The sequence below is a fragment of the Gymnoscopelus braueri genome (assembly GCF_963280865.1).
Source record: "Gymnoscopelus braueri genome assembly, chromosome: 16".
Taxonomy (NCBI): Eukaryota; Metazoa; Chordata; class Actinopteri; order Myctophiformes; family Myctophidae; genus Gymnoscopelus; species Gymnoscopelus braueri.
In genome coordinates this window covers 25,290,878-25,303,265 of record NC_137616.1, presented here as the reverse complement: position 1 = coordinate 25,303,265, position 12,388 = coordinate 25,290,878, and the positions used below count along the sequence as shown (strand labels likewise).

The 12,388-nt window shown below is 41.6% G+C and overlaps 1 protein-coding gene across 3 annotated transcripts in view; it reads left to right on the top strand.

Moving 5' to 3' along the window:
- prep (prolyl endopeptidase) overlaps nucleotides 1-12,388 on the top strand; it is a 189,575-nt gene continuing 177,187 nt past the window's right edge. For all 3 annotated transcript variants that reach the window (XR_013934746.1, XR_013934747.1, XM_080453467.1), the window contains exons 1-12: nucleotides 1-178; nucleotides 1,845-1,919; nucleotides 2,507-2,640; nucleotides 3,011-3,141; nucleotides 3,686-3,895; nucleotides 4,858-4,979; nucleotides 5,479-5,584; nucleotides 6,015-6,206; nucleotides 6,981-7,178; nucleotides 8,246-8,349; nucleotides 9,931-10,162; nucleotides 11,848-11,979. Coding sequence is in view for 1 of the 3 variants with exons in the window: in XM_080453467.1 (XP_080309593.1) it covers nucleotides 38-178; nucleotides 1,845-1,919; nucleotides 2,507-2,640; nucleotides 3,011-3,141; nucleotides 3,686-3,895; nucleotides 4,858-4,979; nucleotides 5,479-5,584; nucleotides 6,015-6,206; nucleotides 6,981-7,178; nucleotides 8,246-8,349; nucleotides 9,931-10,162; nucleotides 11,848-11,979 (1,777 nt within the window). In the remaining 2 variants the exon portion in view is untranslated. The remainder of the gene's footprint in view (nucleotides 179-1,844; nucleotides 1,920-2,506; nucleotides 2,641-3,010; nucleotides 3,142-3,685; nucleotides 3,896-4,857; nucleotides 4,980-5,478; nucleotides 5,585-6,014; nucleotides 6,207-6,980; nucleotides 7,179-8,245; nucleotides 8,350-9,930; nucleotides 10,163-11,847; nucleotides 11,980-12,388) is intronic.

Below are 12,388 nucleotides of genomic sequence, written 5' to 3'. Positions count from 1 at the left end.
CCAGAGAGCATCTGTTGTCTGCAAGCAGCTCAGGTTAATGTTGTGTAGGATCCACAGAGTCATTTCAAACCCACTATTTACATCCCTGAAAAAACAACCTTTTCTACTGCGAAAAGCACGAGCCCTGACCTCCGACATGTCTTTCCAGTATCCCCAGGTCTACCGCGACGAGGCAGTGGTGAGTATTGTTAGCTAAACATTAGCCTGGGGAATGCTAGCCCTGGTCCAGAGCGTTAGCGAGTTCTCTCTGACGCTCTGCCAGGCGCGCTGCTCTGCTCATAGACCGAACATTCCACTGCCGTGCGAGGTCTCCGTCTTTAGTAAAAAATAAACAAAACTATTTTGCCACTCACCGAAGCAAAGGCAGTTTTGTGTTGTTGAAAGTCTATTCTCCAGGGTGGGAAGCCTCTCAACACCCCACCTTCTCTCAGTTCTCTGTATAATACACTTTTTGGGCAGAAAAATTAAATATGTCCGCCAGTTTTATTTACTCCACTGCGCCCTCTACAGACCTGATCAATATAAATTACCATTGACCAGATCTGTAGAGGGCGCAGTGGAGTAAATAAAATGTTTTTCCATCTGGTGGGCATATTTTATTTTCTGCCCAAAAAGTGTATTATACAGAGAAGGTGGGGTCCTGAGAGGCTTTCCACCCTGGAGAATAGACTTTCAACAACACAAAACCGCCTTTTTTTTCCGGTGAATAGCGAAATAGTTTTCTTTATTTTTACTAAAGTTGGAGACCTCGCACGGCAGTGGAATTTTCGGTCAATGAGAATAGCAGGGCGCCTGGCAGAGCGTTAGAGCTAGGGGAATGCTAGCAAGCCGGGATGCTTAATCATCATGCTTTCTCATTCATTGAACTGAACGGCTGCCTGCCTGCTTTGTTAGCATGCTAGCAGGGTTGCCATGTCTGCTTATTATAAGCGACTGTGGACTTTTTCTGTAAAGTTGCTTGTAAATATTGTTCAGGTTGCGTTTTTTGGGGCTTGTTCCTAAAGTGTAGTTGCTTATTTGGGGCTTGTTTCCTAATGTTGTTTAAACCAGTTGGTTATGAAACTTTTTCAAGACAAGGACCCCAAAATTAATATGTATTTGTCTGCGGACCCCCATCTGGAAATATTTTATGCCAGGGACCCCCATACAAGATTGATTGATTGATGTACTTTATTTAGTAAGACATGAGAACAACAGTACATGGAAGTACAAATTCACAATACAAGGTCATGACACAAATCATGATGACATTTAAATGACAGACAGATATACACACTACTATACAGAACGTCATACAATCAGCTTACAGGTTACTGGTATGAAGAGTGAAAAATATGTACAACAGAAAGGAAAAAAAATATTCCACATTTTCTTCAAGTTTTTTTTGTGAAAATAGCAGATCTACAAGCCCACACCCCGTTGCATCGTTGTGAGCTTGTCGATATAATAATAATAATTCAATTAGCCAATGTATTATGTTTAAAGGGCGAAGGGCTCGCTTCTTTTGGGCTTGTTTTCATAGACCTGGTTGCTGATTTCCCTCGCAAAATCTGGCAACACTGGCTGTTAGCTAACGTGGCTAGTCAACGGTCTGTCAACCCAGACTGCTTTTGTTGACATGTGAATGGAGCTGCTTCTCCTTTGATAACTTTGATAATGACTTGCTCTCCGATTATGTTACTGTTGTGCTGAGTTTGCCACCATGCCCTCTTTTCATTGCGTCCCACGATGACACACACACACACACACACACACACACACACACACACACACACACACACACACACACACACACACACACACACACACAATGTAACGCTTTGTTTTGTTTTGTTTTGTCCCAGGTGGACGATTATCATGGCAAGAAGATCCCTGATCCTTATAGCTGGCTGGAAGATCCTGACAGTGAGAAGACACAGGTAAAAATCATGTTATTCTACACTACCTTGGCACAATAAAGGGCAAAACACCAAGATTTAAATGATAATATAACATGACTGTGTAAAAAAACAACAACATTGTTATACCGATAAATTGGAACTTAAAGTATACTATGTATACCGAACACAATCAATTGATTGGTCATTAAAATAAACATGCTCTGAAAATGCACACGGCCCACCCATCTGACCACTAAAACCGGCAGTCGAATGGCGTGGTGGCGCCGACGCTTTTTGAGATTTTCAAGGTGGCCCTGATCCAGAAAAGGTTGTGAACCACTGCTGTAGACAGATTGGGTTTTTTGTCTCTGTTGGGTGGAAACCGCATATGTCCAAAACAGCTAACTTTTCAGGATTCATATTCAAAAGTAGCATCTCTACAAGCTCAAAACGCGTCGCTCCACGCCGCGTTTCGAGCTTGCAGATCTGCTACTTTTAGATACTTTTGTGTGACGCTGTAGTATGATCAAGTATGGCATTAATTTACTTAAAAAGTTAACGTCTTGTTGATTAGGTGTAAAGCATGAAGCATCACATCTATCTGACATTGAGGGTTCTCTCTCCAGGCTTTTGTGAATTCTCAGAACCAGCTGACGTTGCCCTATCTGGAGCGCTGTGAGGTACGGGACCTGTTCAAGGAGCGCATGACGGAGCTTTATGATTACCCCAAGTACAGCTGTCCCTTCAAGAGGGGGAGCAGGTGAGACCTGTTGACTTGACTTGAATATTTTAAACCAGGGGTCTTCGTAAGGGCGTCCGGGATCCCTAGGGGCGTCCTCAGAGATGCTGCAGGGGGGGGCCGCCAAATCTTTGTGTGATAGGGACTTTATTTTTTTGATTTTTACATTAACCACTTAAACCCCTCACATCCTTATTCTGGGGTGAACGTTAGTCGAAAATAGCAGATCTACAAGCTAATCGCAATTATTTGTATGACAATTGATCGTCAACTTAAAGTTTGTAATCGTGACATCTCTAGTCAGTGTGAAACAGCCACAAAACAGCTTTGTTTTCTGCGGCCCAGCTTGACACACACACAGTGGACTCTAGCCGTTGTCCTGTGTTTTCAGGTACTTCCACTTCTACAACACAGGGCTCCAGAACCAGAGTGTGATGTACGTGCAGGAGAGTCTGGACGCACAGCCCACAGTCTTCCTGGACCCAAACACCTTTTCTGAGGATGGGACCGTCGCCCTGCGAGGTAACGACAAAACCCACTAAGAAAACGACCAACAACAAAAAAGAAAACTGGGGCAGGTGCATACTTCCTACAAATGTGAAAGTGCCTTCATTGAAAGTTCCATCAACCATTTATCATTGCAGCTGAAAAAGGAGAATTATCAGTGGTTTTCAAGTTAAAAACATTTATAACACATTGTAATGACCTTAAAAAACACAATTTATATAAAAAAAAGCCCCAGCATAAAATGTCCACTTCAATCAAACTAATCGATTTATAAAAAAGAATCTATAATAAAAATACAGAAAATAGCAGATCTACAAGCTCACAAGCTTGAGAAATTGTCGATCGGTAGTTTTTGTGCGACACCGTTGTATTACAAATTATAAAATGGCTTACTTGGTAGTCTGACCAGTATAAATAATATATATAATGAATGTGTTGTTTTAAATTAATCTTAAAAATGCGCTTTTTTAACTAATCGAAAAAGTCACCAATAGAATAATCGCAAAGGAAATAGTTGATAGCTGTAACCCTACACCGAAGCTCTTCTTAATTCTACAAGGTTACGCGTTCTCTGAGGACGGGGAGTACCTGGCGTACGGTACGAGTGCCAGCGGTTCAGACTGGGTGGAGATCCGCTTCCTGCGGGTGGAGGGGGCCGTGCCCATGGAGGACCACCTGGAGCGGGTGAAGTTCAGCTGCATGTCCTGGACCCACGACGGGAAGGGCCTCTTCTACAACTCCTACCCCGTCCAGGAGGGCAAGAGTGACGGTGAGTAGGGCTGCTCGCAATTATTACATAATCATTTAATCGCAGTTATTTGCGATCATCTAAATTGTTTTGCATAATCGTTTCCATGTTGAAAAATCTTCACACAATTTGTGTCAAAATATAGTGGAAATAGCAGATCTACGAGCTCAACACGCAGGCTTGTCGTGAGCTCATAGATCGACTATTTTAAAACATTTTTGAAAGAATACAGTTATTAAAGAAATATGTCTTTGTATTTTTTTTATTATTTGTCATATCTGCCCTGTGCAACTTTTAACAGAAATGTAATTTTTCATGTATATGTTCCAATGCTCAATGCCGAAAACACTATAAAATCGTTTTTGTAATTATTTGTATGACAATTAATTGTCAAGTAAAATGTAAAGATCGTGACAGCCCTCACTGTCCCAGTTCTACAGAATGTGACGCATTGTTGTTGGAGTTTGTGTCGTTATGCACTTATGTCAATTCATCAGTGCTGCCTTTACCACAGTGGCCATGATAGCTTCTGAATAAAGTTATAACGAATAGTAAATAATTAGTCTTGCGTGGCCAAGCGATCGGAGATCTACGACTGAATCTAAATTCAATGAATGGGTTTGAATGGAGGAGAGAACCAGCGCTGACAAACCACCGCTTTGAAAACCGATCCCGATACCATCCAAATATGAAGGGTCGCACTAAAGTCAGTAGGTGGAAATCTCTGATCATCTGGGTATGCAAGACTAGTAAATTATAGTAAAAAATAAATAAATCTTGTTTTGTGTGCAGTTTGATCAGTCATGTTCTTTCCGTCTTTTCACTTTTTCATCTTGTGACTGACAGATCCTTTTGTCATCCTTTGATGTATTGATTGTTTCTGTCATCCATGCTGTAGCTCCCCGACACCCATTCTGATGTGTTAGATTGCCACAAGGGGGCAGTAATGAAACAAATGGCTCTGTCACTGTCTTCTTTCTCAGGCACTGAGACTTCCTCAAACCTGGACCAGAAGCTCTACTTCCACGCCCTGGGCACTCCCCAGTCTCAAGACTGCCTGTGTGCAGAGTTCCCAGAAAACCCCAAGTGGATGAGTGGAGTTGAGGTACGGTCGCATCGCGGCCCGGAAATGGCCCATCTATAAGCTCACAACACATTTGTCGATTAAAATGAGATAATCAAATAGTCGATAAATTCCGGTGACTATTTGACTAAGAATGTTTTTAGTTGAGGATGGCGATAACATTTTTTAATTATTGTTATTTATTTATTAATTAAAAAAATAGCAACAAAAATAGCTGATCTACAAGCTCAGAACGCATCGCAATGTGCCATGCTGTGAGCTAGTAGATTGGCTATTTTTACCATTTGTCATACAACGAAGTATATAGGGCTTGAGTGCTGAACCCTGGCGTCCCTATTCTTGTGTGTAGACGATCTATAAGTGCGATTGTAGATCAGCTATTTCTGGTGGAGATTTTGTGTAGAGGGGGGAAATGGTAGCGGACCAAGTATAGAGCCCTGTGTGACCCCAGTCCACTTAAGTGTATATAGGGTGTGTGATCCAGTGTGTTTGTTCAACAGTTTGTATTTCTTGGTTGCAGGTCTCTGATGATGGGCGCTATGTGCTGCTGTCCATCAGGGAGGGCTGTGACCCTGTCAACAGACTGTGGTATTGTGACCTCCAAACCACCCCACAGGGCATCAAAGGTATGCTAGACCAGTGACTCTCAACCTTTTGAATTTCAAGGACCCCACAGATAACTATTCACAGATAACTATTCGATACCTTTTTTTAAATGTATTTTTTGTCTCTTGTTACCCAATCTACACTATGAAACCATCATTGTTAATTTAACTCTGAGAGTGAGCCAAATCCATTTGGTTCCATTTGTCTCCATCTTCAAAATCTGGATCGCCCGCTCAGATCCTAAAATCATGTATCGGGCTCTATTTGCAACTTGTGTCTGCTATAACCTCATCAGCCCAGTCCTAACCTCCTTCAAATTGTGCCACTTGCATTCATGATGATCTTAGTTCTCGGAGACATCACTGTAGTTCACGCTTACCATTGAAGTGAAATGATCCGTCTAGTTTTTGTATGTTTGGCGTTTGATGTCATTTCTCATGTCGTCACCAGGGCTTTTGCCGTGGGTGAAACTGATCGACAACTTTGACGCCGAGTACGAGTACGTGACCAACGAGGGCACGCTGTTCAGCTTCAAGACCAACCTAGACGCCCCGCGCTACCGGCTCATCAACATAGACTTTGCCTCCCCGGCTCAGTGCAACTGGAAGGAGCTCATCCCCCAACATGACAAGGACGTCATCGGTAGGAGGCACTAGACACTGTAATGGAGAATACAATAATGAGTTTATTGTTCACACAAGGTGGAATTGAGCTTCACACTGTGACGCAAAACAGACGTGACTGCATGAAAATAATTAATGCACGTGAAATACGTACTTTATTCTAGGGCAAATAGTGAAAATAGAAGATCAGATCTACAAGCTCACAACAGGCAGTGGTGGTACATTTACTCAAGTACTGTACTTAAGTAAAATGTTGAGGTATTTGTACTTTACTTGAGTATTTCCAATACTTTTACTTCTACTCCACTACATCTCGGAGGCAAATATTGTACTTTTACTCCACTACAATTACTTGAAAACTTTAGTTACTAGTTACTTTTCAGATATAAACTATGATATTATAAAACATACATTAACCACTTTAGCCCTATTTTATACCTAGGCTATTTGAAAATAGCCGATCTACAAGCTCACAACGCGTCGCATCGCGACGCGTTGTGAGCTTGTAGATCTGCTATTTTCAAATATTTAGTACTTTTACTTTTGGTACTTTAAGTACATTTTGATGCCAATACTTTTGTACTTTTACTTAAGTAAATTTTGAATTCTGGACTTTTACTTGTAACAGAGTATTTTTATATTGCAGTATTGGTACTTTTACTTAAGTAAAGAATTTGAGTACTTTTTCCACCACTGACAACAGGTCCGGAGATAAACTAACACTACCACTGCTATCCTGGAACTCCACTAACATTTTGAGTCTTTAACAACCATGCATCCATCTCCCCTGCAGTGTTCGCCACCTGTACGTATTCCAGCTACCTGTTTGTGTGTTTCCTCCACGACGTGAAGAACATCCTGAAGATGTACAGGTTGGGCACCGGCGAGGAGCTGAGGACCTTCCCCCTGGACGTGGGCTCTGTGGTGGGCTTCACCGGCCGCAAGAGGGACTCTGAGATCTTCTACTATTTCACCTCCTTCCTCTCCCCAGGTATGTGTGTGTGTGTGTGTGTATATATGTATATATATATATATATATATATATATATATATATATATATATATATATATATATATATATATATATATATATATAATGTGTGTGTGTGTATGTATGTATAGAGGCACCGCAGAGACTTAACTCTTTCAGTGCCAATGAAATAAAAAAATGATTGCGAACTTTGCCAACTTTTTTCTTTTCTTTTTTCAAAATACAAAAAACGTGCTTAGGAAGCGAGATACAGCCTTTTTCAGTTATAGGTTAAACAAAGAGTGGATGGAGCTGCAAATCTTCAGATAATGATATCTTGGGTTCTGAACACAAAAAAAAAAAAACGTTTTATTTTATTTATTTATTTTTAAACCCGGGATTTCTCGTTCTGGCACTGAGGGTATAACCCTAAAACTCGGGATAACTCGGGGCTTGGCACTGAGAGAGTTAATGTCAGAACAATATAACATTCAAAGAAAAGATTATGCACATCCTCTGTTTTTTGGTGCTGAGCCAAACTGAAAAAGCAATCATGAAAACAAGAGGGGGGCTCTCAACTCACTTTTCAATGCTCCAATTCTTATTCATAGCAGAACGTTATAACACGACGTTCCGACCTTGCAGTCTTTTTCAAGTAAGATAGACCTCTCACAAGACCACTCACCTCTAACTGAAAATGAATGACTCTGGACTGTCTGAAGAGACCATAATGCAGTAAGCAGCTTTACGTAGAAAGCTACTCTGTGGAATAAAGAAATGGGAAAACACATCAGTTCTCTTCTCATACAGCTATTAACATTGTAGAAATCTTCTGTCAGGTTGAAACCTCGGTTCTCGTATGTCTTAAAACTGTTACTTTTCAGGATTCAAATTCCAAAATGGCAAAAGTAGTGACGCATTTCGAGCTTGCAGATCTGCTGCTTTTGATGCTTTAGTGTGCCTCTGTAGTATGATCAAGTAGGGCGTTAATTTAGAAAAAAAAGCACAAAAAGTTAGTGTATGGAGATAAGAGGTTTCTGTCCGACAACAACCGAAATGCAAGTTAATTTGTCTTGTCTCCCTTCTAGCAATCATCTACCACTGTGACCTGACCAAGGATCCCATGCAACCCAGTATCTTCAGGGAGGTCACTGTCAAAGGCTTCGATCCCTCTGACTACCAGACCACCCAGGTAGCTACAGCCAGGGATTTCTCTCTCCCCCCCCCCCCCCCCCCCCTCTATTGTAGTTGATCATAAGACTTACATTATACGGTATACATTAAGTTATTTGGAAGAACCGGCTAAGAAATGGCGCAGGCCCAAGAAGTTTTGGTATGCTGATATTATATAAATGAATTGGGTTGAACTCGTTATATGACTAAGGCCTCTGTACATTTCCCAAAATTGGATTATGCTGGCCAGCCTTTTTCCTCTGACAGAGGCTCAAATGCAAGAGAAGTAGATTAGTCCAACCAAAGTAAAAGCGTACACATCGACAGAAGTGGGTAATAATGCATTAGATTGGGCATCCATTGTGCAATGCTCCTGTTATCTGATATACTCGTCGTACCTTGTCAGCTCCACGTACATTGCATTTTGCTTCGCGCTGCCGCTTTTGTTCGCTTCCTTCACCGATCAAATTGCCATTTGAAAAAGCAGGCCTTTCGGGTCATATGGGTCACAGACTACAAGACTGTTCGGTTGGACGCCGTCCGAGTTCCGCCCGGGACAGTCAGACACACCGACACAGGTTTTGTGAATTAATCAAAAGAGTTGTGAGAGAGGAGTATATCTTTTACTGCATTACATTCTGCTCATTACATACATTTTTACCCATTGTTTTAAGGATAATTCCTTTTAACAGGTCGTTCATGAAAGTCCTTGCGGTCTTGTTTCCAATGAGAACCTGTGAGCAATTGGGGTTAAGAGTCTTGCTCAGGGACAAATTTCATATCATCGGCACATATGCTGGGATAGCTTGGAATCGAACCTGGGGCAACCAGGGCCAGCTGGTTCCCTAGGCGGGCTCACTAACCACTCAGCTATGGCCGCCCCAATCTATTTTATCTGTTGTCAGAGAGACTTCCGCCTAAGTCTCTGTCACATGACTCAGTTTTACCAATCAAACAGTCAGGCAGTCACATGACAACACACTAAATCTCTGCGGTGGTCACACACACACACACACACACACACACACACACACACACACACACACACACACACATACACAGCAGCACAGTGAATGCAACAGAGCAGACACACAAATAACGAGTGGATGACAACAATGGTGTTGGTGTGTGATTCAGAATCGGAAGAGGCCGCACACTCCTGACCTCACATTTAAACTATGTTTGCCTTACAAACTACCCCAAAAAATGGCACACACACACACACACGTGCGTGCACGCACACTAATTATTTACCTCCATGTGAACACTTTCAAAATGAATATAATATAGCTTATGATTATAGAAATGGGGCATATTTGCGTAGTATTTTCACTAAATGCTTTTATTACTCTTACGAATGACTATCACTTCTGCTTGAGTCATTATTTTAAAGTATACCTTTTCTTACAGTACAGTTTTTAGTGGGTAGAGGCTACTCTACCCACCACCTCTGCACATTGAAGCCTCACACTAGTATCCTCCTGGAATTATGGCTGATTGTCATGCTGGTTTTAATGGTCATATGTTGGGACACACTACTAGCGTTGCTGTCTAAAAAGCTGTCTAAAAAACTGATTGATTTCTCTCCCCACCCCACCAGGTCTTCTACCCCAGTAAAGACGGCACAGAGATCCCCATGTTCATCGTCCACAAGAAGGGCATCACGCTGGACGGCTCCCACCCGGCGTTCCTGTACGGCTACGGGGGCTTTAACATCTCTATCACACCCAGCTACAGCGTGTCCCGTCTCATCTTTGTGCGACATCTGGGGGGAGTGCTAGCCGTCGCCAACATCCGGGGAGGAGGGGAGTATGGGGAGACCTGGCACAAAGGTGAGTTTTGTGGTTTGCGTGCGCGTGCGCGCACAGATCAAATCAATCTCTAGTGACTCTTTGTGCCTATGTGTAGCTAAAAACGTTGGTGTATTATATGTACAGACGGAAAGTGTGCCACCCAGCATACAATCACATAAGAAACGCTAGTGGACCCATCAGAAGGCATTTGACAGTCTGGTAACGATCTGATAAAGCTGATAAATCCGGGTTGGGTACGACCAGTTGCGTTTCTTTCTCCTGCCTTTTAACTGTGTTTTCCAAATGGCAAACATGTTATCATAATTAATTTGATGCATTGTGGAATGCACTGTAAAGCCCTTTACCTCTGGACGAAGAAAAGAAAAACATGTACACCCACTAATATCTGGCATTTAGCTTTAGTGGGAAAGGTTACAATCTGCATTCATTCCAAGTACAAATTGACTTAGTATTATTAGGGAGGGTGATTATCATCTCCAGCTCCGATCAGCAGCAGCGATGGAAACGGAACACCACCTAGACACAACTTTTGCCCGCTATCCATCATTTCTTTTAAGCATGGACAAGTAAAAAAATAAAAACAATACTTTTATAATTGCCAACAAATACTGTATTAAAGTAGACATACCTCCATGTTGTTAAACTAGTATCACTGCATAGTGACTTTTGTGAAACCTGTCATACTGTGAAGTGAAGCAATAGTGAAAGCGCAAGAGGAATACCATGTTGGTATGAGTCCTTCATTACTTTAGTCTGCAGTTAATTTCAAACAGTTCACAACTTGAGAATGGCATCCTTTCTGTTAATTAGTAGGTGGCATTTAGGTTACAGAAGCAGAACATTTTCAAAGACTGTGGATGGCTGGCTGCACTCCAATTAGCCTCTGACAGAGGGATAGACTTAAAACATAATTTATTCATTATTCCAGTCACCCTCGGCTAGAGTGCACAAAGTCTTGCTGTGTCTAAAACAGTGGTTCTCAACCTTTTCTGGATCAAGTGGTCAGATCGATGGGCCGCGTGACTCTTCATGTTTATTTTAATGATCAATCAATCAATTGTGTTCCGGCTATGAACAATGCAACTAACGTAGTATACTTTAAGTTAGCCTACTATTTATCTGTGTCACAATGAAAACTTCAAAAAAAGGTTTTTAAGAAACAATACCATGAAATGTTTTTAGCACATCATTTAGATTTTGTTTAATTTTTGTAATATTAAAGCGCCACTATGTAACTTTTTTTTTACTGAATAAAATGATTTTTTTCCCAATCTGTATGGTACATTATATGTTAATACAATATAACTTATACACTTGGGGTAGTTGTATGTTTGTCTCCCTGCTCTTCTATTGAGACATTTAGTTTGTGTGAAAGGTCATCTCACCTAGACACAGGATCTGACACGAATTCTGACCTGATGGTCAATATTCAATTCATCCCTTGAACAAGCAGGTTACCTCAATGCTATTACCTCAATGGTAAAAATGTCAGCACTTGCGCAGAAAACCGGGTTCGAATTAGAATTAGAAGAGGAATGTTACATAGTGCAGCTGTAATGTTATTTTGTCATTCAAATCTTAGTTTTTTGGGAACCCAGTTGCAATACCCTCACAGCCCACCAGTGAATCGCTGGTCTAAAATACCACAGGCAAACCCCCTTCATTTCAAGTATTTCTTACTCTCCCTGTGTGTGTCATTACAGCCGGCATGTTGGCCAACAAGCAGAACTGTTTCACTGACTTCCAGTGTGCGGCTGAGTATCTCATCACGTCGGGCTACACCGCTCCCTCTAAACTCACCATCAACGGCGGCTCCAACGGCGGCCTACTCGTAGGTATGTATGGTTATGTCGTTTTGGTTTTTTAAATTCGAGACGCAACCTTTTGAGAATGCAGTTTGTGCCAGAGTGGTGCTATTCAGATGAAAGCAGTGGACGAAGGCATTCCAGAGAGCCCCACCTCTACACCATTAACCCATTAAGACCTGAGACCGATTCACTCCCAAAATGATATGTATTTGGCTGCGGACCCCCATCTCAAAATGTGTTGTTCCAGGGATCCCCAGAAGCAAATATTTGAGTTAAAAATGCTCTCTTTAATAAATATATGTATTCAAAGATTTGCACTCATTTTCACGATTTTTCTAAAATGGCAGTTCTACAAGCTCGCAGCGCTGCACTCGGTGCCACACTGTGAGCTTGTATATCTGCTATTTTTGAATAGCCAAAGTGTGAAATAACGGTT